The following is a 25,766-nucleotide window of genomic DNA, read 5'->3' as shown; positions in this document are numbered from 1 at the left end:
TTACAATGCTTTTAATTAGAGGGTAGGAATGAGATGAATTGCAGTTATGTCTGTTTTTGAGGAAGATATTGAAAATTGACTTGCTAAATTTAGGGCAGTAAATCATTTTAAGTGTAAGTTTATAGTGTTTAAAATGTGTCTTTACATTTTACATTGTCTTTACAAATAAAAAAAATCTAAATTCACAACACCAGATTGCATTCTGTTGTCTCTCTAAGACCCAGAACTGCTTTAGTGTTAATTTTAAATTGAATCAGACAAAATGTGTAACACTTATCAGTTAAAGTAAAAGTATTTAATATCAATATCATGAGAAATGTTTCTAGCTATTTACTCATGCCGAACTTTTTAAAATCCATCTGATACCTTTGATGCAAAGTGCAGAATTTAAGAAGTGTGGTGCTCTTGTTTGGTGTTGGAGTAAGTTTTTTACTTCTGATGACCAAGTAAAAAGTTATAAATAAAATAAAAACATAACAAATAATAGTAAAATATTTGTAGATTTTTTTAGATGTGCATAGTAGCTAGTTTTAAAGTTTCTCAATCAAATTTCTAATCAAAATACCAAAGTTGGATAATTTCATATAATTTCAGCTGCAGTTACACCATTCATGCACCAGGGGAGCGCAAGTGAGCAACGTCCTAGCCCCTCCCATATGCCGTCCCCCTGGAACCTGGCCCTCCCATATCCTGCCCCCCTTCCCCCTCCTCCTTGCCCCACCCTGCCATCTGGTTCTTTTCACACAATTGCACACATACACTAATACACACATGCACATACACACAGTCAGGAATCTTTTCTTCTCATTTCCTTTCACAGTGAAAAACAGGATGAAGGGGCTCTTTCAGACCCAAGGTTACTGTGGAAACCCCCTTATTCTTCTTCTGTCAAACAGTCCTCGTTGTAACACACACTTATATAGAGAATGACAGAATGTTGGACATTTAAAGTTTAAAGGGACTAAGGCTACAGCTGTCCTTCTGTCTGCCATAGTTTTAGCCTTCTGTTTACTCTAGACAAAGAACTTTATGCAACCCATTTTTTACTTTCTTCTGTCTCAATACTTTTAGTGCTACTAGTTCAGCATTTTTAATGCAGTTTTAACTTTTTAAAATCAAAAACATGTTCCTATTAAGCTCTCACAGAATGCATTTAGTCTCTTTTGGTTTTAAAGGCTGGCAAAAGATTTGTTTTTGAGTCTGTAAGCAGTTCTCTCTCTGGAGCAAATTCAGCAGTTTTTTCCAAAGAACTTCTCAGTCCTGAGTTATTGATGTTGAAACTATACACTCTGGCCTCTGTTTTTCTTCAGACAATCTTCAGCCTTGGAATGCTGAATGGAAAAAGTTAGTTTGAAGTTATATAAAGTTAATGCTTTTCTCCTATCTTGCCACCAGAGGGCCCATGCAAAACCCTTGACATTACAATGGAGCACATCATCTGAAAGCTTTCAGTGGGTTAAAAATAAACCACAGTGCTCCACAAACAGGGAGTGGTGATGAGGGGATGAAAAGGCTGCATGAAAAGACTGAAAAAGCAATAGTAAAGAGAGCAGGCGATGTTTTAGTTGAGTTTGGCCATGGATAAAAGTGTACTTAGAGTTTTTTTACCCTCTCTTTGTTTCCATCGCTCTGTATTACTAACCAATGTGTTCTTTTTCTTTCTTTCCATCTGTCTTTTTCTTTCTTTTCTCTGAGCCTGGCTACCCATCACCTTCCCACTACACATTTTCTCCTTTTAAGGAGTGAGAGAATGAGAGTGGAACGCAATAGGAGGGGGGGATGAAGGACACACTCAGGTCTGCTGACTGATAAACAGACTCCTCTTTGTGCAGACAGACACACATACACACACAGACATTTAGTTACATATTGACAAAGACCTCAGCATGACTTGGTTCCTCATGATTCACTGGACCCCCCCCCCTTCTTACTTCCTCTCTTTCTCCATCTCTGCTTTTTTTGTCTCCACTTAATTAAAAACAGAAGTCAGAAATGGAAGATTTTTTTTCATGACACACTCATTTGCACGCACACACACACACACACACGCACACACACAGTCACAACTCCCCCCCTTTTTTTCTCATCATGTCTCATTGCCAAGCAGCTGTTGGTTAGACGAGGGGGAGGTGTTCCAGGAAAAGAGTACGTGTGTGTGGGGTAGTGATTTGTTTTCAGAAATGGGGCCTTTTGTGTGGTGCAGTGTTAGGGAAAAGCAGCTGGTACAATAAAACATGTGGATGTTAAAATGTCAGCACTCCACCAATGTGTTTGTGTATTTCATGTGTGTGTGTGTCTAGTCATACATGTGTCTCCCACTGTCATCTCCTTTCCTCCCCCACAGTGACTCAGAGTAACATGATGCAGCACTCCATAGCCTCCACTAGAGGTGCCATCAGCTCATAAATGAAAAGAGCCGGCTGCATGTGGAAACCACAGAGAAGCCATTTTACAATCTGCACACCAGACCCCATTTTATGAATCAGCCATGATGTCAACATAGCTACGGCTGATTCTATTGGCTAGAACGCATCTGGCACTGTAGATATACACACGCTGCCTCAGTGGCTGCCTGACTCTGTGAGAGAGAGAGAGAGAGAGAGAGAGAGACACACACACACACACACACACACACACACTGACCTAGTGACATGATGCCTCTACTAGGTCACTAGTCTTGTCGCAGACTAAATAGCTTCTCTCTCTTTGAGATTATATACTATCTAGATTATGTGGTCAATTCTGCTGTAGTATGTTTATTAGAGTCTGTGTCTGGTATTTAGGTGTATAATTGTATGTACTTTTAGATTTTACAAGATATACTTAGTTGCAGTTCCAGTTTCTCTTAAGCATCTCTAGAGGTATAATTTTAGGTCATTATGAGTCTCAATGGTTTGTAGAGACATATCACTTCCTTTCTTTATAACAGTTCAGCTGTGATTTGTTGTGTTTGTGCAAAGATATTTTTGTTGCATCCTCTTAGATGCTCTGAGGATTTTCCTATCCTGTATGTGCATGTAGAGGTTGACTTCCTGTTTTGGTTTCCTGCTCTGCAGGGAGTGTGGGCCGAACAATTGTATTAGATTCACACAAATAATAAAATGCAAACTATTAAAACATGAAACAGTGCAGATGAAAACTTTAGACAAAAATGCGAGAAGATTTAGAAGGAGGTGTCATAATACTGCAGCATACTGAAACAATGGGACTTATTAAGGCTGCAGAAAACAGACCGAGTGTTCTGTGTGTGTCTTCTACATGAATGGCTAAATGAGGAGATGAGCAACGCATTAGGAGCCAGGGTTTGTTTACAGTGTGTCTGACTGATTGGCAACCCACAATGAGACAAAGCACTGTTTGAATGGACAATATGGACAAGTGGACAGATGAACTCATGAAGTGGTATGCTGTAATGGATGTCTAAAGAAAACTTAGTCTGTGCTGCTTCTTGGATGAGACCATTTTCTAATAAACTTGACTACAGTGAAACATGGAGTAATGACTGTGGAAGTGAGGAAATTATGTCTTTAAGTCGATCTGCAGGTGACAATAAATAAGTAACACTTGCTATCAGCTTCTGATTCTATTACATGAGCTCATCACCAGGCAGTGGGAAACAGGTGCAGGGACTGATATAGATTTTTATCTCAGACAGTGACAAAGGAGCATACACTAACTGTACATGTACTACCATCAGTACTATAGGCTTTTATCCATTTCTTCTTGTATCATTTTCCCGTCTGGTCTTTACAAACATGAGACAAGGCTAAGGCAGAAAGAGGCTAATAAGTCTGACATGTGTTTTAGTACAAATCTAAACCAGAAGCTGGAGAAGTCATTGATGAAGGTCATGATGATTCAGTGTTTATCTTACACAAATTTAGGAAGGGATAAGGAACAGAGACCTTTGTTTTCTACAGAATTTTTTTGATGAAAAGAATAGGCCTGTAAGTTACAAGTCCTAATCAAAGTTTGCAACAATGCTTGTTCCAGTCTGACCCAGGCTACATATAATTTATTTTAATATAAAAACACAGTTGAATAAACATGAAGTATCTTGACAGAATAAAGTGAACAACTGTGACATCCAGAGCTCTGCTGACCTTAGTTGTAATGTGCCGGGGTCCAGTCTGCTGTTATGTGTTCGACCCCATGTGATTGTTCATCTTTCAGTCCTAATTCTCATCTATTGCACACTATGACACATCCTTACAGTCACAATCCTGACCTTGTCAGAACAGCTTAACATAAAATGTTGCTCTCTAGTGTGAGTGTGTGCGGTGAAATGAAGTTTATATGTACATGCACTAGGCTCAACCCAAACTTTAAATGCCTTACAGCTAGAAAATGACTGTCCACGTTTAAAAAGCCCACACACCAGGGACATATTTCCTCCAGTGTTACAGCCATTTCATATGGGTTTATTCTTACCCAAGGCCAATGATACAATAATCCCAACACCTTCATGACACCATACAGTTGGGAGAGGGTAAAAAAAGGAAAGGCTGTGCCAAGTCTGTCAGTTTTTATAGCTATCACAGAGGCCCATCCACCCCTCCAATCCACATGTCTCTGTTAGGGAGATGTTACTGCTGTCCTTTACAACAATATTTAATTCTTTGTACCTGTCATTGTACATTCAGAAGGATATGAATGTGTTTTCTGACAGTCTAACTTTTTTTCCTCTCCTTTTTTTTCTCTTGTCAGCTAAAAAGGAACAGGACGGTGGAGATGAAAAAAAGCAGCTACAAAAGAAGAAGGTGAAGGAGCTGAAGATTCTTGACGCCAAGAGTGCTCAAAACCTCTGTGAGTCCAGAGACCGTATCATTGTTTTTAAGAATATTTGCAAAACTCTTTAGCTGACGTTTAAGCATTATGTCTGCTTATACAGCTATTTTCTTGGGATCATTCCGACTTCCTTATGAAGAGATCAAAAATGCCATCCTGCAGGTCAATGAGAAGATACTCACAGAGTCCATGGTTCAGGTAATGAGTTCAGATCTGTCCTAGTGTTGTTAGTGTGCATTTGTTCAATCAGTCACATGTATTTTCCTCTTTTTGCCATTTAGAACCTCATCAAACAACTGCCAGCATCAGAGCAGCTGAGTATCCTGGGAGAGATGAAGGATGAATATGATGACTTGGCTGAGTCTGAACAATTTGGAGTAGTGGTAAGGAGAGTAAAACACACAATGGAAACGCCTAGACTTTTGTCTTGTAAAAAATGTGTATGGATGTAGAGATGACTATCAGCAAACGTGACTGGCACGTGACTGATGTGATGTCAAATAAGGTGTAGAAAATCTTGAGATAATCATCACTGTCAGTGTATTAGACACAGAATATCCTCACACAGAGATGGCTTTGTTAAACTGTGGGTAATGGACTTCCTTTACTATTATACTAGTCCCACTACTCTGCACACGCACACACTTACACTCACTGTTATACTCTCCTCCATATGGGCATAAGCATACCAGTAATGTGGCTAAAATTCCCTATCCTCTTTCGTTTCTCCAGATGTCAACTGTGAAGCGACTGACACCTCGTCTTCAGGCCATCCTCTTCAAGCTACAGTTTGAGGAGCAACTGAACAACATCAAGCCAGATGTGGTGTCTGTGACAGCAGCTTGTGAGGAGCTTATTAAAAGCGAGACCTTCTCCAAGCTGCTGCAGATAATCCTCCTTGTTGGAAACTACATGAATGCTGGTTCCCGAAATGGCATGGCATTCGGCTTCTCCATATCGTATCTATGCAAGGTGAATTGAAGTGTGGTCACATAACCAAACCTGAATAAAACCTGAATGTAGCCATTATCCAAAATCCATTGTCAGACTGGTTGCAACACAGATGTTGAATAAATAGCCTTTTATTGATTGCCTTTAAAAAAAAAATCAATTCTTCTTCCACTCAGCTGCGTGACACCAAATCAGCTGATCTGAAACAGACACTGCTCCATTTCCTTGCTGATGTGTGCCAGGAGCAGTATCCTGAGGTCATGAGCTTTTCTGATGAACTCATTCACGTTGAAAAGGCCAGTAGAGGTACATAAAAATCACAATTCTAATCTATCTTTCTGTATAGTTCTATCTTCTTGATCCAGTATGCTCAGATAGTTTTGAGTAATGAAACTGCAGATCAATTCTCTTCCTAATGTGCTTATTAAGCTTTGTTTTGTTAACTTGTTTCTTTTCTCATGGCAGTTTCTGCAGAGACGATTCAGAAGCACCTGGAACTGATGGGCCGTCAGATCAAAAACCTGCAGAAAGATCTGGAAACCTTCCCTCCTTCACAAAATGAAAATGACCTATTTGTGGAGAAGATGTCTATATCCTTATTTTTACAGTTATTGTCATTTGCCTAAATATGTCTATTTTTATACACACTCCATCAAACATTTTTGTAATGTCATTTGGCATCTTTGTTTCTTGTTTAAACAATTATGGATACCTTAACTCCGTGTCTTCACAGTTTTGTGAGCCACGCCCATGAACAGTACGAGAAGCTGGATCTAATGCATAAGAATATGGAGAAGCAATACTCTGATCTGGGAGACTATTTTGTCTTTGACCCAAGAAAAATATCCGTAGAGGAATTATTTGGGGACCTCAACAACTTTAAAAACATGTTCCAGGTGTGTGTGCATCAATGAACAAAGTCAAGTTCTGTTGATGTAAAGAAAGGTCTGCTTCTGACCACTCACAAAAAAATGCTGTTGAGACAAAATGTGGTAAATGAAAAACAAACGGTAAACCGGGATGAGCAACAGCAGGTGCCCGTACACCTGTTCATATTGACATAATAATGAAAGAGAGTGACTTCAGTCTATTTTTATTTTATACATCAGCTCACAATGTGCCATTTGGGAGGGGTCCAACATGAGACAACTGGTTTTGCTAGTTACAACTGCCTACTACTCTTTTTATTTAAAAAAACTATTTCATACTTTCAACACTAAGTTATTGTTCTTCCCTTTCTAGCAAGCGGTAAAAGACAACCAGAAAAGGAAGGAGGCAGAGGAGAAGATCAAGAGGGCCAAGCTGGCTCGTGAAAAGGCAGAAAAGGAGAAAGAGGAGAAACTCAAGAGGAGCCAGCTCCTTGACATCAACGCAGGTCACAATTCTCTCATCTCTGACTTTGTATTTCTGTCATGTTCCTGTTGGGGGCAGTCAGAGTCCACACTTCTGTGGAATATTTGTGTGTGTCTGTGTGTGCGTGTGTGTATGTGTGGGGAAAAAACAGCCTATCAGTATTTATAGACCAGAGTTAATCTAATATTGATGACCTGTTTTGAGTTTACAAGTAACAATGAAGCTCCACAGAAAGTGAGGACAAGTATGGTGTATACATGGAACTGCCTGACCTCTTTTCACTCCTCTGGTGATCAGGGGATTGAAACTGAATTGAAATGACTCCTAAAGCTCTTTATCAGCAAAAACATGTCTCCACTCTTCAATGAGAGCCTGTTATACTTTGGAAACTGCTAGTAGCATATTGTCCTTTGTAACACACACCCATTCTTACTCTCTCATCTCTACACACAAGCACACACAGAGTAATAACTGAAATCCTGCCTTGTAGACACATATTCAGGGAGAGATGCTTTTTTCCCCCGTCTCACAGACTGTGACCTACTTTCAGTACATTCCTCCTCTCTCTGGCTCCAGTTTGTTTCTCCAGAGACTCTGCAGTTTCACAGTTAAAATTAGTTACAGCCTCACTGCATGCCACGTGTATGTTTGTGCTACAAAATCTTTTTTCCTGCAAATGTTTATGTTGTGCTGTGTCCCTTGTAGGAGAAACATTGTGTTGATGTGTAGTGTGTGTTCTCTCTCTCTCTCTCTCTCTCTCTGTGTGTGTGTGTGTGTATTTTGTTAAACTCTTACAAAAAGGTCTTTTGGCCTTTTCTTTCAGTAGTCTATGTTCCATCTGGCTTCACCTCTTCTCTCTTTCTTGCTCTCTATTCAATCACTCCCTTTTTTCTCTTTCTCTTTCTCTTTTCTCTCTTTCCTATGTAAGTTCTGCAAAGGGCACTTACAGGCTCCACTTGGAATATCTTTCCTCTGTGTTAAAAGTAAAGAGCATTTGTGGTAGAAAGTAAAGTAGTCAAATTTCAATTTCAGCCTCTAGAGTCATGCACAAAAGGAACATTATAGTGCTTCAAAGATTGGTGTGTGTGTATATGTGTGCATTAGTGGGCTAGAGATCATTTACATACAGGTGGCATATTTGACTGCCCCTGCAGCCTGGAGTCATTCAACACCCCCCATATTTGAATTTAACCACACACAAATCCAGCATGCACTCACACCTGGTCTTTGTTCTGGATTTGTTTATAACTCCCACAAAAGTTTGTACACAGTGGTTGTTTTTCAGCAGCTGCTCTTTTGCACACTGACATGTTCCTGGTTTTGTTTTTTTCGTTTGAATTTTTCACGTATCTGCCTGCATACCTATACTATCTCGCAAATGTTTTTTCTCACTTTCTGTCTCTGTGTGTATAAAAGCACAGTTGTTGGTTAAGCCTTGAAAGGTCAGTGTGTGTTTGCAGTTTGAGGCCTTGTCATTCCTCTGTGAGTCAGACAGACTCTCTTAGTGAAGTTTCACTTTGCACGTGTTCTTCTAAGCATGTGATGGTCGTTATTGTGAAAAACCCATTCTTCTGAGATTCTTTGTAAATTGTTACTTGTTACATATTGATAATGTAATTATTAATTGGTTTTTGCTTGGTTTTATCGTCTCATAAAATTATATATAGGAGTATAGGATTCAGGATATTAAACTACCCTAGGATGCCACACCCAAAAGTTTTCAATTGCCATCTGTTTGCTCTAACTTTATCTGATAAATACAATCTGCTCTACAAATGAGAAATCCACCTCTGACTGTCATGAACCCACCTTTGTCCATATGCCAAAGCTCACTGTAAGGAGAATATTTCTTGTTTCTACAGCTAGGTGTCAGTGCTGTCTGTAAAAGATTGTGTTAGGCTCTGTGGGTGTTATATATATATGCAGTAAAGGGTGTGTGCTTCTGTGGCTTACACTCACAGATGCAGATATGGGAACTGCCACAAGGAGTGCTCATGCTCCACTCAAAGAGCAAATGATGAAGTAGTGTGGGGGAAGGGAGGAGAAGTAGAAGAGTAGGGCAGCAGATGCTCAGTTGGGGATTAGACTGTGTTGTTGTCTCTTAAGATGAGGGGTAAGAGGAGGAAAGGAGAAAGGCGGAGGCTATGAGAGAGGATGAAATGGGATAAGCCTGGCTGGCCTGATGTCTCACCCCAGGTGACTGTGAAAGAAGCACACAATTAAGTCACATTAGCAAAATAAAAGTTGTTCCTAACTTCACTTGTTACTTTGTTTGATATACTATTTCTATTTTGTATGTTGTTACAACTATCCTCTGCAAATGTTTCAGTTCATCTGTTTTAGTGTGAACAGCCACTTGGGGTGCTATTGGTAGAGAAAAAAGAGAAAAAAGCTGTGCCATACATGTGTGGGAAATGTGTGTACACACTCTAGATCGGATCCGAATGGACATCTTTAAGAGCTCATGGTCTAATGCTACCACACTAATTAATTCATCTTATGTTCTTATGAGCTTTAGTCAGTATCTTGCTGTTTAGATCATGCACAAAAGAAATGGGTGTTCACATTGTTAAACCTTACCATACCACTGTTAAACCTGCTCAGCACAGTTTTTAAGGCCATGTCATAGTTGTATTTGCAATTATGGCTAAAAATACCAAGATCCACAAAAAAACAGGAGCACATGAATGCACATGGCTCTATTGAATAGTGTTGCTTTTGGCAAAACTCACACAAAAACACTAAAGAACTGTAAGTATAATAGTATAGAGGGCACAGGCCCTAGGACTTTCCAGATTTAGTTGGGTGTTCTCCTAGTCAATAATAAGCATGTTTTGTACACAGCTAGGTCATTGTTTCTCCTCTGTACAGCCTCCAGTACATTTTCACAAATAGGTTTGTGTGTTTGTGTGCTAGCACCAGCGGTTTAAGCCAGCCATGTGATTAGCGTAAATGGAAATGTGCCAGATGTGTTTCCCCTGAAGAAGAAAATCATGGCCTCATCATTCTCTCTGTTTGTGCAGTTCCAGGACATGGACAATGAGGGGTGTATTTGAGCCGTGTAAGGCTTGTGTGAGAGAGACTTTCTCTGACGTGACAGGCAAGACCACAAGCCATCTGCTGCATGTCTTATAGCAGGATTAAATACTGTGTGTGTGTGTCCGCACATGCGCAGGGTATTTATGTTTGGGGGTGGGGAAGGTGACGACATAAACCTTTAACCCCCAACCCTACTGCCCTTTTCCCAGACGTCTCTGTGTCTATTCAGGTTCAACTAGATATAATTAACACCATCTGCCTGAGTGCTGAGTTGTGCCACTGAAAGTTGCCTGTGAAGCTGTGTACCCCACTGGTTTTGGCCCACAGTCCTTTGAGCAATGCAAACACACAATCATAGGCTACATACAAAGTGAGCCTGTAAACTTACATGGATACAAGGTTAATTTCCAGTCAATACTCTTTTACCTATAAGACACAATTGCACATTTCTTCTTCAATACTTTAATGTTTATGTGGATTTGCTTTCAGTGGGTGTGTCTTTTCAGTGTGGTTGTGTTTCAGCGGGTATCTTGCTGAAGGTTCAGTGACCATAGCTGAACCAGGTCAATGCCTATCTGGGTTAATGTAACTTACCAGTTGCCATGTGGCTGGTAAATAACCCTTCTTCCCACGTGTTGATGTAACCTAAACAGGAATAGAGAATTTAGTAAAACCACCAATTACTCCCCTGTTGTTGAGAAAGAAAAGATTTTCAGGGGGTTGTAAAATAATAGGGTGGTAATGATAATAGGGTGTGTGTGACATAAATAGAACTGCAATCCACAAATTGATTTAATGTACTGTTGATGTGTTGCTAACATTGTGTTTTGGTGTTGTTTACAGAGGGTGATGAAACTGGTATCATGGATGGCCTGTTGGAGGCGCTGCAGTCCGGCGCTGCTTTCAGGAGAAAGAGAGGCCCACGGCAAGCAGGTATTTACACACAAGTAGCACAGTAAATCTTCAACATGTACATGTTTCAAAGTTTCATGTCTCACCTGATTTACAGGCTTCAGCTTATTTTATACATAGAAGCACGTGTAGCATATGAGATTCACTTGTACCTGCTCCCTCTTTGATTCTGTCTCTATGTTTCTGTCAGTACACAACAACAGATTTGTTTATGTCCCCCTGTCTCTGCTCCATCTGTTTCATGGCTCAGAGGCTGTGGTAATATTCCCTGCCCATGGTTACAAGGGCAAAGCCAGTGCCATCAAAGGCTGGCACAACAACAAAAGAAGAGGGAGGGTGTGTAGTGTAGTGTAGTGTAGTGTAGGATACTTAAGAGAGGAACAACTGATGAGGGTGCGGCTGTGCTATAGGAAAACATAAGAAGAATATGAATGTAGAATGATGAGCCAGTGTGTGGGCAGAAAGGTTGGGAAAGTTGAGTTCACTAAGTGGACAATGCACAAAAGGTATAATGACTGGCTAAAAGTATGAAGAAAATAAGAACTGTTGAGGTCCATATCCACTCGACAAATATGCTTTGGTCACTTAGTTTTTAAGTATTAACTGGCAGAGTAAACTTTCTTGGAAAAAAAAAATGTCAGACAGATCATTATAGAGAAAACAATAAATAACCCTAATCACAATATTTTCATTTTATGATCATAGTCTTATGCACGTGGCTCATTTTGTGGATAATATAGGACCATTGTAAAAGAAAGTGTGAGGACAGTAACTTTGTAACATGATTCCTGTGTTAGGCAACTCATGTGTAACCATGTGAGTGGGAAAAGGTCCAGTGCCCATCAACAGCGCGAGAGAGAGAGAGAGAGTGTGTGTTTATTCACATGCACTCTTGTGTGGGTTCAGAATTCGCACATAAGAAAGGATGTGGAAGAGTGTGTGTGCAACCCAATCCCTCTGTCAATAGAAGCCAGATGTGAAGCGGTGCTGTGAGTGGAATAGCTCAGAGCAAGAGGGTACACTAAACTCCTTTCTTTCCTTTTGTAATCCTCAAACTGTTTCAGACATTTTTATACTAATATACCATATCCCAATTCACACAATAGGTCTGTATATGTCACAATATGAGTCTCTTGACTGTTCACTGTAAGTGAAATCCATCCATTGTTTATCATTTACATTTAAAAACTTAAACTGTTTATATGTGTACATTTATACTTTTTTGTCTGATTCTTTTTAATTTTATTTCCATCTCTAAATACCTTTCAATAGCATGTTAGGTCTCATTGAGCACCACAGTAAAACCTAGGATATAGCCAGGAGTCCTTATTTGTCCTCTTAATCACACAAGGCAGCAAACTCTCTTAAATAACAAACAGCCCAGTCTCATCATCACTAAACTGAGACAAAAGTGAGAATGGAAAATGGAGAGAGAGGGAGGAGCAGGAATAGGGGAGAAAAATGGGGCCCACTTGAGGGCTCATTCAGTCATCCATAGTACTGTTTGGCCACCACACACTCTAACAGGAAATACCTGAACATGTGTGTGAAAGAGAAAAAGCTTTCCTCCCAGCACATACTTATATGTGGTGGGAAAGTGTAGGAACAAGTAAGTGCTTCTACAGTATGTATCACATTCCTGTTAAGTGCCTCCTCCCTGTCTCATGCACTAACTACCAGTAGTCATTTTTTGTTTTTCTTTTGCCAAAGAGGGTTTTCCATTTGGGTTTTTAATTTTGACGATGTGAATCCATGCTATGTTTTGTTTTTTCCTTAGTTTTGTTGACATTTTTCTCCACCTATGTTGTTAACTTGTCGGTTGAGTCATATATACAAACATTCATCTAGCCTCTAGAGTGCCTCTAGAGTGTTACTACATAATGTTTGTGTCAACAAAAGCAGACATCTTTGCACTCTACTGTGGACATGAAAAATATGAAAAGGTATAATATCAGTCTATGTTAAGGGTGTCCCATATTCAATATGGGAAAGAGGAAAACTTATTTTAGCAAAATGATAGGAAAGATATAGTAAATACTAGGATATGTTTAATGAAAGGCAGTCTGTTACAAACAAAGATAGAGTGATGGTTGTTGCCCTCACTGATACACTTATATTGTGGATTAAGTTTATGTTTAATAGAGAAGTTTAAAACCTAAATAATAGACACTTGTAACAGGCAACATTTTTATGTTCTTTTCTTTTGCTTTTGATATCTATTGTGCATGTATAGTTCTTCATTACGTAAAGACCATTACGTCCCCCAGTCTTTCTTTCCTCCCCTCACAGCTGCAGTGGCTGCAAACGTCACAATCTAAGAGTTAAAAGACTACTGAGGGCCTATTGAGTGTGTTGTCATGCTCATTGTGTCACAGCAGTGTGGCTGAATGGGAAGCCACGAGGCAGTGGTGGCTGTATACACCCCTCACCTTTGACCTGTAACTAAGCCCACAGTGTGTGTGTGTGTTTGCTAGTTGTGAAGAATGAGCAGACTGCATAGAGCATCCTCAGCTGTCTGCCCCCCATATGCAAACTAAACACACACGCCAGATGCTCACATGCCAATACAAAGGCACACATGGACGTTTGCATACCAATACATGCAACCAAACAGACATATTTCAGGACAGACAGCCTTACACAGTGATCAAACTGGTTCGCAGCTCTTATTATTAGCCATAAGCTCTGTGTTTTCATCATCCTTTTTCATAAATACAGATAAGTTCATTTGCCCATATTAAGCTAATTTGCTGTGTATATATTCAAAGCAATTTAAGTGGTGGAATGACGTCTTTGAACACACTTTATAGACCCATCTGCTAGGTCATGACCCTTGCTAGATTAGCCAATCACAGTAGCAACTAGCTCACAAGGTTCCAATCACAACAGAGGGACAAAGATAAAGGGCCTAGCAACAATAGAGGCACACGCTGGCTCTGCAGACAGTCTGCTTTTACAAAAACACCAACCCCCACCAATCACAGATCTTTACAAACACACACAGACGCACCCAGCAGAGATAATTCTACCAATAGGATCATCAGTCAAGCCATGACCTAAATAGTGATGATGTCACACACACGGTCAATACAGCCAGCCACAGATGTGCCCAGTTATGCCCATTCAGTGATTTAAAAAAAAAATCCATTCCTTTACATCAATACTGAACCACAGACATAAGCCAATAGTGGTCCTATATGACGTCACTCTTTCCCACAGTTCTGTAATGTAGAGCAACAGTGTGTTACCATGTGTAGCCTGCAGAGGGTGATATGAGTCCCTGCTAAGTTTGAGTCACTGACAGAGGTCCAGCCTATATCTGTACATACACCATCATCCTAGTTGTAGCACTATAACCATGTTGGCTATGATTTTGTTGCAATCAACATTCTTTACAATAAACTAAGAGATAAATGCATCAGGTAGGAGAAGGGTGAAATCTCTGAGCAGATATACCCCAACAAAGAAGTTGACACCCTTTTATTTCCAGCTGCCCCACACACAGTTGTCTGTAAATTCTCTCATTACTTTTATTTCTCTTATCCTCGTATATTCCCTTCATAAGGGCAACAACACATACCAAACAACAAAGGATTCTTTCTCTCATCAGGTAGCCATTATTAGGTCTCCTGTAGCGTAATGTTTTACAGATGATCCTTTCACTACTCTGTTTGTGCCACTGGGCACCCTCCATTATACAAACACAGTCATTCAATCTCACAACAATCAGTAAACGGACCCAAAAGCAGTCTTTGTCAGTCACAGTATCTCATTTCCTGCTGCGGGAGCCGTCAGGCCACATTACTACTGTTGTGACTTTGTACTGCACTTACACAAAGTTGGGATGTATACTCCATCCTTCCCATTACTGCATTTCATGTTTAAATGAGCTCCTGGTTTACTTAAACCATAGTTACTTTGTACTTTCCTCAACCATAGTTGTGGTCATGAGTATTAGTCCCCATAATAAGTACAGCAAAAGTGACGAACCCCCTCTGAAAGCTTTGTGTGCCTCTAGGAGAATGACATTTCCTTGGCATATTGGCATTTACTCTGTTTAGATAAATATTTGCTTAAAGTACCAAACCCCAATTTGTTTTGCCTTTATTTTTAAATTAAGGTTGAGAGCATGTTCCCACTTGGAATTGGGAGCAGGACTGCAAGCTTGCCAATTCCAGTATTTCCGAAGCTGTTCATTCTTAAAATTTTTAATACAGACATTTAAATACACTTAACATTTCTGAGAATTTTCTCCCGTCACTTTAATATGCAGGTTCCTGTCTAACTTTATCCTTTCCTCATGCTGCTTCCAATGCAGCATCCCTCTTATCCGGTCTCCAATCCCCTGCTCTCTTCCTCCTCTTGTCTTCTCTTCTCACAAGGGAATGGAGGAGAGGAGAGGAGCTGGGCTGGAAGTCTTTGAAGACCTCTTCTCTAAGGGTTTGAATTTTTAGGACAAGTTCGGCACATCACACATATAATGACACCCACGCTAACACACACTCTTTCTCTCATTTTTTTTGGGTCATTTGCATAACATCTAATTAGTGAGTATATGAGGAGGGGAAAGGTCTGAAAAGAACAGAAATAGGTATGGAGGAAGTATGAAAGAGAAGTGTCCCCATGTATTTTAGGCATTTCTGGAGAAATGTGTCTCTCATTGGAAAGTGTGCAAGGTGTTAATTTGGTGCCTCGGCTGTCTGTAGTGATGAGTCCCGCTGAGACTTAAAAAGAAGAAGTACAGCTTGAGAATGATGATAACACCACCCTAAATCTGCAAATCCTCCTTCTGCTCTTCTCCCCAGACTCAATTGTGTCTTTATCACAGCTAGTTCTGGAGACCTGCTCGGTAAATCTGTGTGTTTTTGTGTTTTTGTTTTGGCCAGTAGAACCATGCGACAAGTCTTGAATTGTTGTGTGTGTTACCATGGTTCATTTGCATGTGTGCTTCTGTTCTAATCAACATTACATCAATGTTGTGTTGATAACAATACTGATATTGCAATGTTTGCTTGAGGGGTGAAGAGCTCCGAATATACAACAAACACACAAACACTATCTCCCACTGACCTATATAATTCAAAATGGCCGCTGCTGCGCAGCTGTCCTCCCACACAGGAGAGTGAAGTGTGTTAAAGGATAGAGGGAGGGACTGAGAGAGAGAAAGCAAGGCTGCTGCTGGTGTGTGGGAGGGAGATAGAGATGTAAGCAGGTAGAATAAAATACAAACAACACCATCCTCAGAACACACTTTGTCACACGGTTTCTCTGTCCATCTCCTTGCATCTCATCTCTCATTGCCTCAGCTATTCCTCATGATATATTTTACTACCGTACTTATCTCTATCACTTCTTGTCAGCTTATTCCTCCTCTCACTCAGCCTCATCGTCTCATTTTCATTCATCCCTGCCTCTTTAATCTTCTCTCAGCATGAATCATCCTTCTCTTCATGGTCTCACCCTTTCCTTCCCATGTCAGTTGCACACGCCTCATCTCCTTCCTTCATCATCTTTCCCACATTCTCTTCCTCTGTATGTCTCCTTGTTTTCTTCTCCTCCTTTTCATCAAGTCGATATTTGAGCTTAATCTGATATTAGCAGTAAATCCAGATATCACACTATTCCACATACATACACTGCTTGTCAGTTTGTGTGTCAGGGTTTTGCATGTGTGTGTTTATAGGAATGAAATGGAAAATCCAGTGCATTTTTTATCAGTCAAAACTGATGACACACTACTTAGTGACATGTTTTTTCATGCCCTTTTTGCATGTACATCAGATATGTCATTTAATGGGATACACTCTCATGTCTGTATGATGGCTGCTTTGTTTTGCTGTCATCAATTTTTTTGAAATGTCACTTACTCTGTGTCCGTCTTTCCACCAGCCAACCACCGACGAGCTGGTCATGCAGTGACCAACATCCTGGCTAAAGAGTTGATGCAAGAGGACACACCTTCATCCAGTAAATTGCCCACAAAAAAGTCAAAGCTGGAAAGTGAGGAGCCAAAACTAGAAGAAGCAGAGTCTTTAGAGGAGTTACTTGAGACTGCCTCTCGATCTAATTAGGCCCCCAGATTTTGTTTTTACACAGTTAGTGACATCAAAGCACAGATTTATTTGTCTTAGGCGTTCCAGGGGCCAGCTTCACACTTGGATTATTTTACTGAAGAAAGACACCTGTATCTGACCGTTGACTTAGAAGGAACATCTTTTCAGGAGCGTTGATTGTGTTTCACCTAAATCTCAAACCCTGAATGTCCCTCACTATAACATTTTGAGCTTTGCCAGTGTCAAAGATTTAATTGCATCTCTCGGCATATATATATATATATATATGTATTTTTGCATGTTTCTTTTTGCCTTCAACTTGCATTTATTAAGGCATCTTTGGCTATTCCAAAGACTTTCTCAGGAGGGTTCATTCTCTTTTGCTGTTATACCCAAACCTATTTTGGGATTTTCTGGAATGCACTGCATCCTGCAGGTGGTTCAGAGACTTGTCTCTGTGGATGTTCCAACCAATACCGCATTTTCTGTTTTTTTTAATATATATATATATATATATATATATATATATATATATATATATATACTGTATATTACTGGAAACATTCACAATTTCCTATATTATTGAAAGCACAAGTGCCAACCAATAGAAATCCAGTCTTATAATTTCACTTGTAGGTTTTGTTCAGTCACAGTTTGCACCGGACAGGCATATGGACCAATCTAATACCTTCACCTGGGGGGTTGTGTTGTGTGTGTGTTTTACTGTGGAGGGATGTAGCTCACTGATGTGCATGCATGAGTTTGATTTTTATACACACAAGGGATCATTTATAGAAACTTTTTTTAAAGTCACGTTGCCACATGTGCCCACAACAGTTACAGGAAGAAAACCTGATACCCTTATAAACTGGAGAGAAGCAGAGTTGTACAACCAAAAGCTTTATAAAACATACAAATCTAGCAACAGCAGTTTACAAGCTTGTGTGTGAGAACATTTGAGCATCAAGTAAGCCACCTATATTTAGTTTTATGTGCACAATCATTTTCCTGTGTATGTGCATTGCCATCTGTAATTACTGTACAGTACCGACCATGCTGTCATAAATACTAGGTTTTGTAAACAGCTTTGTGGTCTTTCTGCTGAGGATATAGCACACTGGAAAACTGCCCAAAAACTGCTGAGACAAGTATGTCTGTGTATTTGTTCAGATGTCTATCTGTGTGTGCGTGTGTGTGTTGTTCGCCCACTTTTCCTCCCACGGAACAGCAGCAGTAGCTTCTGAATGTCTGGTCTTCTTGCTTCTATTTGTATTCAGTAGCCATCAGCAGACATGTTGCCATGATGTTGTGCTGTAATATCTGACAGGAAGCCTGCACAGTGATGTCAGCTGCTCCATACAATACTTATTCCTATGCAAGCGTGTAAGTGTAGCGTGCAGCCAGTTTCTGGATGTTCAGACCTCTGAGTAAACTTCTTTATAAGCCTGCTGGTTCAAGATCAACGCCTTATAAGGGTGGTGGTTGAGAAAAAGAAATGCCTCATTTCAAAATGCAAAGGATATTCTGTCAACTTTAGCAGCATTGATATGGCATGACTACAAATTACTAATGCCTTTGGAGGAAGTGGCACTTAATTATCAAAAAACGGTTCTTGCTCAATTCACGGCACTTCATTTTAATCTGAGAATAATTAGATGCAAAACCTAATAGAGACTGTTGTGCCTGCTCCTAAGCACAAGATAGCTGTATTTAAACACAATTGCTGTTTTTTTTTCTGATAAATACTGTCTTCATGTTAACAGCACCAGGTGATTGTGTGGACCAGATACTGAAAAGTGAGTTAAGGACATTGGTGATGAGAGAGATGTCAAAATGTCACTGGAATATTTGTCCTAATTTGAGTTATTTCTTTTTGTTTAAAAATGTTTTTTCTTTTTTTTTTTAAGAGATTGTTTTCTATGTGAATTTTTATTGTTGATTATTTTAATGTATTTGAATTGACTTTTTTTCTGAGATTGCTTTATGGATACACAGTAATGCACACAGTCACAAGTTTGTTACACCGACCAATTAAAAATGTCTGAAGTAACTTGGATGAGTGCGATTGGGTCATTCTGTGGTCATGTTTTATGTAACAAGCTGAAAGTGTGTTTTTCTCCATGTGTTCCTGCTTCTCATTCTCTCCTCTGCTCCTCCCCTCCTCGCTCTCATGTAAACACTTTGCACAGTAAAATAACACAGTCACTGCACTCTGCAATGATATGATTTTTATGGTCAGAAAGCAGCAGAAGAATGCATAAACAGTGGAGCTGATTATTTTAACAGAGAAGGCTCTGGATTTTCCATGGCTCTAAGGCTTCCACAGACATTTTCCTACATTGATTGCCAATATTTAACACAATCCCTTTGAAAGATCAAGTTGAACAGTGACTGAATGTGTGAAGAACAGTGAGTGCTTTTTATGCTCTTTTCCTTTATTTTTGTCACCCCTCTATTTTAGTCCTGACCCTTCTTTTACTGACATGAATAATTCTTCAATGCCACATGTCACATTTCTACACATTTTCTATTCTATTCAATCTTTTTGTAAATTACAACTGTATTTTTATTCTTTATGAGTACTTATCTTTTGCATTGCTGTTGGACTCTCATAACAGTTCAAAATGGATGCCACAGCTGAGGCTGTGAACAAACTACCAAGACAGCATAGTGAACAGCAGGGAGTCCCTTAACTATACAACACAGCATAGCTGGTCGGTTGGGTTTTTACAAGTCAAGATATTTATACATTGTTAAATATATCAGAAGCAGAAGGACATTTCAGACTGTCTGAATGTGTATTGAGATTTTTGTTTTTTTTTTTCAATTTATTGAACCCATACAAATATTACAAATATAATGATTTGTTTGACTAATGTAACATGATGTGTTAAGTTTGTTTGTTTTATTAATTGCATGTCATGTAATAAAACGTTTGTTTAATATATTGTGCTATGGCAGCACAAATTATAATTACTAGCAATGTAGCATGTTTAGACGCCAAAAATCGGAATGTTTTATTTATACGACAAAAGCGACGTAATTAAGGGCGACAGAAAAAGATGGCGGTAGTATCTGAAACGGTCCGAAAGTGTTTTCACAATGGCCACATTATACACTCACTGCACTGCAGTAAACTCACTTCAAACTCACTGCAGTAGGGAGTATGTGAGAGATTTTGGAAACACCCTGTGTATAAAATGGTTTGAAGAAGATGGTTAGAAGAGCACCTGTCTGATGATTACTAATGACATCAGCATGACTGACAGCTGCTGACTGAAAAGTTGGACCTGTCACAACTTCCTGTTCTGTTCTCCCTGTTGTGGTCAGCCTGTTGTGCAGGCATGCTGTAGGAAACCCTCAGAAACACTCTGCAGTGCTATACCACTAGATGCAGTTCTGCCAACACAGCTGGATATTTCCCTGGTTCACAGATTTACCTTGTAAGGTGAGTTGATCCATTTCTTTGAACTTCCATCTCCTAAATATTTCACTGACAGGATGTTCTTATGCATTGTGTCTTGTTCTGACTGAAGCCTGTGCATCTGCTTTTTGTTTAAAACGGAAAGAGAAAAGCATCAATCTTGTCTTTGGTTTTGGGGTGGTATTGTGCGTTTAAATCCAGCTGAGCAGTGTTATTACCTTCTTTACGTGTCAGCTAAGTCGGTGTTTGCCAGTGTGGATGATAAACTGTGCCAAATCAGTGCAGTAATTTAATTACTAATTTTAATCCCAGAGATTGTGCCATTTAAGTGCAACACAGCTTTCCTTTCATTTTAAATAGAGCAAACCGTTACATGCTACATCACAGAGGTTTGCAGAAAGTAATGAGTTCTGTTTTTGGAAGTAATTTCAGAAATTTCTCAAAGTTCTCCTGTGTGTTGTGAATGGAGGCCTCTGCTGTTTGGTGAACCTGAGCCGTCTTTTTACCTCATTAATCATCGCCGTTAATTGAAACAGAAAGGTCTGACTTCCTTTCATCTTTCTGCAGGTCACACACATGCAGGCCACAGGGCAGTAATGATTCTGGCTTGACACTAAAGTAAGTAAAAATGTCTGTGGATCATTTCTTTGTTGCACTTCGTGCTTCTTTGAAGACTGATACAGGAAGTTCTCACACATCTGGTCCTGATAGAAGTGAACTTTTATAGGGTTGGTTGTTATTGGCTTGTTGAAGTGATTTGTTTGCCTCTGTGTGGCACTGTTCTTCTTAGTTGTGTTGTGAAAATTCAGAAGACACACATGCAAGCAGCATTACAGGGCTGTCGCACAACTTGTGCACAGTCTCCTCTCCTATGGTCTCCTCTCCTCTCATTTCCAGAGACGTACACCGAAAAGAGTGTCCAAGAGACTTTTTTGTGTGTCTTGAGGTGCCACATATGTGTACCAATTTTCATGATCCTACAATCAACTGGCCAGAGGGGCTATAGTGTGGGTCGCACTATGAAGCGAGAAAGTCTTCTACAAACAGATTTACAAACTAAACAGAAAACAAAAAGAGGTCCTGTGAAGAGGGATTCAAAAATGGGATTTTGCTCACTGTGGGAGCTGCTGAGAACACACAACATAGCTGGAAGTTTGTGTGCTTTATGTAGATGTGCACGGTGAATGTCCAGTGCAGCTGGCGGTTTAAGAAAAGATCCATGGGTCTTTAAGGTGTGTCTTTGAGTTGAAAAAAGGCTTACAGGTCTTTGGATGTCTTTGTTGAAACATCAATACCGAGTTTAAAAAAAAAGGATAGGTTTGCTCCAAACGGCCTGCCTTGAACTGACCCTAACTGGCCAGTGACCCAACACAGTCAGATCTCATCATGTGACATACAATGTGATCTATTGTTTCGTGCACACCAACACATATTGTCCTTATATTTCATTGAATTGTAATGTTTTGGGGTTTTTTTCACGCACATATAGCCTTCACAAATCAGGAATTTTCTCATATGATGTTGCTAAAGTCTGCGTGAGAGGGAAGAGGTCCTTAAGCCACAGCGAACCTTCACTGAGTCCCTGGTTTGCATCAGTCCTTTGCCACTGTTACTTTATTTTGGTGAAGTGCTCTATGCTTGTTGCAACCTTCAATAAAGCATTAAACAAATTGTGTGGTAGGTTGTCCTGTTGGCACCCACAAAAGGAGTCAATCTGCACCACACAGTATGTCAATATTTTCCAGGTGTAAAAAACCTACTGATTGCCAAACATGATTCAAACTGAAGGGAGGGAGACTGGGATGTGACCAGACATGCAGCCGGACTTGCCCCTGCCTAATAACTAATCTGAACCAACCCGCAACCAAACAAACTGACCAGGCACACAACCTGACCCTGACCGCCACCTGATTTGCCTTTCTAACTATCCAGACTTGACCCAACTTGTTATTTGTGCCCTGCTCGTTCGTTGGCCCCGCGGATATTTGAACTCTGCAAATCCAAACTTGTGACTGATATAGACTAGACTAACATAAACAGCTGTTTTCTACTGTTGCTTCTGAACAAAAATGAGTTCTTTGCGAATTTTAGTGTATATGTTTTAGTGTTTACCTTATAAGAATCAACTGATTATATTTTTATTTTTAATATAGTTTAAACTGAGACTCGTTCTAGTCTACAGTCTGTGTAAAGTCATTTAATGACTGGATCTATAATGTTGTCTCATTACTATGAGTTTCAGGTCCTCCTGGTTCCCAGACTCCCTAAATTTCTTGTTGTGACACTCAGGGGAGTCAGGGGAGATTTGTATGTGTGTGTCTGTGTTTGTGTGTCTGAGCCCTTATATGCGTGAAGGGGGTCTGCTGGAGAAAAGAGGTCTGAACAAAGAAAGGGGGCAGTATAATTGGCTTCAGCGCTGCCAGACGACACAATGACACGGCCATTGATAATGCAATGGGTTCCTGGGAGCAGAGGACCAATAGAAGAGCAGGAGGCTGTTTTTCACAGCCTCTGATTGGCTGGAGGAGCGAGACTGTCGGTCTCCAGGTAGCAAAGTGAACCTCGGAGCATTTTTGCCACCCCTCTGCCTCCTGGAGATGAGATAGAGGGAGAGAGGGAGGGAGTGCTAGACATTGAAGACAAGATGTGACCTCAGCAAGAGGAAAAGTATGACTGCTATCTTGTGTGTGTGTGTTTGCATTTCTCTGGCTGCTATTAGCATCACCATGTCAGGGCTGTGAAATGAATGTCTTTAACTTGGCTGCACACTCCACACAGCTCCTCTCTCTTCTCCATTTCTGAGAACTGTTGTTTAGATTGGCCATTTCCCAACTTTCTCTTCTTTCAGGAGAGAAATACACACGACTGTGGCATTTAAACTCCAGAGAAACAGAGTCTTAGTGACTGAAAGCAACAAAAATAGGGCCTTGACAGATGTTTTGAATCATAGTGTGTATTTGAATATGCGTCAGGGCTTATTTGCATTATTCTTGAATTTGCCTGCTAGAGTGCATAAATTCATGTGGCTGCATGTTCATCTGCAAGTGTGTATCTGCCTGTTTCATTCAGTCTCCCTGCGCTGGTCATCTTAATGATATCCTCTTGATCAAATTACTCAGCTGCTTGTATAACACTCTCCATGTGACACACAATTAGCAGACTATTAACATGGGCCAGGGAGTGTCAACCGATTGGCTGTGCATCACACTGCTGAGTGACATCTCCATCATGTGTTTCTGCCTGCAGACATCTGTTTCCACATCCATGATTTGCTTCAACATATGATTCTGTTTTTTTTTTCTTGGATGTCATTCGGCTTTTGTTTCCATATCGCCTCCTCCATGCTTATTTCTTTCTGGTTTCTTACATCTATCAGTGCCTTTGTTTCAGATTAACTCTCCATTCAGTCATCTGATTTTTCTGCCTGATTTGTCCTCTGTTTGCTTCTTGTTTGTGCGTTTGAGCATGTCTGTCTCTAAAATAATATGATGTCTGATGTATCTGCTGAGAAAACAGTCCACATGTCCTGCATGTCAGTGTGAGCCTATGTGACTAGAGTCCTGGTGTGTGTTTGTCCAGCAGTGGGCCCCAGACCTGAAGATGTCAAACATATAGAGACAACCCAAGCATTAAATCCTGTTAAAGAGCAGATGGGGCTTTTGTAGAGGGAAAATGTGCAGTAGTCCTTACGAGTCTGTTTGGTTGTTGGTGGTTCATATTTTGACCTTGCCTATTTATTTTTAGCTTGGTGCTTTTTTCCCCTCCTTATTATCACTGTCTCTGTGTCTCTGCCTTTTCAGTCATCAGTGTTGTTGGTAATGGCATGGAAGCAAAGAGGGGTTTTCCTCCACCGTCAACTGGCATGATGAAACTATGAGAAATATGTCTGTCTTCATTGCTGTTTCTTTTGATAGTTAATGTTTTCCTTTCACCACAAACCATATATAACTTGCCATCGACACAATGTAACTATGCTCCTAATCCACAGTGGAGCCCCCCCCGTAAAAAGGAGAGGAGGGTCTGTCTGCTCTGCAGTCTGTGCTGAAGGGCTGATGCAAACAGAATATCAACAAGCATGCAAGATGTCCTGTAGCCAAATCCACACACACAGATGCTCTGTCTTTCTATTTCCACCTCTTCCCTTTTCTCTTTCACACTTGCAGCGAGTCAGGAATACCTACACAAAGTCCTCACATGCTGTGTGGGAAGGGACATGCGAGGCTTGTTTGTTGCTGATATCTGTCAGTCAGAGTCTGCATGGCGACTTCAGTGTGGCCCCAACAAACCTGACATTTAATATCAGGCACAGATTCTGGTGAGAAGTTGACAACCTGTAGCCATGTTGAGTAGAGTCTGGTGTCTGGTGTGAGATGTGATTCCCCGTGTTGATGATCGTTCAATGTGTTAATGTGACTGACCTGCAGTGTGTGTCAGGCAGTGATATACATGTGTGCAAGAGTGAAACCCAAGATGTGCAAATGTAACTCTGTCTGTCTGTCTGCCTCTTTTATTTAGCAGTCAGTGACCAAATCAGAAGAACAGTTTGAGTGACACATATAAATCCTGGTCAAGAGTGATCCTATAAAAGTTTATATGGCTTTGTTAAAACAGTGGAGATGTCATTCAAATGTTGAAGTGAGGCATCTGGACTTGTGTCACTGCTCCTCCATGCAGCTTCATTAGTTCTAGAACTGATGAATGAAAATGGCCTGGATGACTGAGGATCTGTATCGACAGTGGAGATATCCTGTAGCTGAGGGTCTAAAGCCCCTTATCCCTCTGATGATCTCTTCCTGTTTGTTTACTGTATGTTTATTGGACCACTGTGTTGTGGGTGGCTGCATTGTCATGTCATTGCGATAGTAAGTTTGTTTTTCAAACTGTACTCTGTGTGTGTGTGTGTGTGTGTGTGTGCCCCTCCCTTCTGCCCCCTACAGTATATGTCCATACACTTTGGTGGAGGTAGGGGTGTTGTCAGGCAATTGACCTACTTTTGCTTAGCCTGCAGCAGTCTGATTCCCTCTGGGTGCAGTAGTAGATGTAAATGTGCATTCGTTTGTGTGTCCTATATAAGATGCCCTCCTGTCTCAACAGGGTTAGTCTGGGGTGAAGATGACAAACCTACATCTGCAGTGACATGCTGAGGTTAAACAGAGCAGATAATAACACAGACAGAAATGTATACTCCTCACACCATTTACAGCAGCTTGATGTTTATTACCAGATAAATCTGTGCAGTGATGCTT

The 25,766-nt window shown here is 40.3% G+C and overlaps 1 protein-coding gene across 4 annotated transcripts in view; it reads left to right on the top strand.

Moving 5' to 3' along the window:
• The window catches only part of diaph1 (diaphanous related formin 1), a 74,089-nt gene extending 54,943 nt beyond the window's left edge, over positions 1-19,146 (top strand). For 2 of the 4 annotated variants that reach the window (XM_028415456.1, XM_028415454.1), the window contains 10 exons: positions 4,708-4,806; positions 4,892-4,986; positions 5,070-5,171; positions 5,521-5,760; positions 5,916-6,045; positions 6,205-6,329; positions 6,471-6,635; positions 6,982-7,114; positions 10,975-11,064; positions 16,933-17,114. In XM_028415456.1, the coding sequence (XP_028271257.1) occupies positions 4,708-4,806; positions 4,892-4,986; positions 5,070-5,171; positions 5,521-5,760; positions 5,916-6,045; positions 6,205-6,329; positions 6,471-6,635; positions 6,982-7,114; positions 10,975-11,064; positions 16,933-17,114 (1,361 nt within the window). Of the gene's footprint in view, positions 1-4,707; positions 4,807-4,891; positions 4,987-5,069; positions 5,172-5,520; positions 5,761-5,915; positions 6,046-6,204; positions 6,330-6,470; positions 6,636-6,981; positions 7,115-10,974; positions 11,065-15,848; positions 15,893-16,932 lie in introns of all 4 variants that reach the window. The other 2 variants (XM_028415455.1, XM_028415453.1) reach the window with 2 other exon arrangements.
• Positions 19,147-25,766: the final 6,620 nt, after the last annotated feature.

The sequence above is a fragment of the Parambassis ranga genome, chromosome 10, assembly GCF_900634625.1.
Source record: "Parambassis ranga chromosome 10, fParRan2.1, whole genome shotgun sequence".
Classification (NCBI taxonomy): domain Eukaryota; kingdom Metazoa; phylum Chordata; class Actinopteri; family Ambassidae; genus Parambassis; species Parambassis ranga.
Note: the sequence above shows the minus strand (reverse complement) of the source record. Positions and strands in the feature narration are given on the sequence as shown.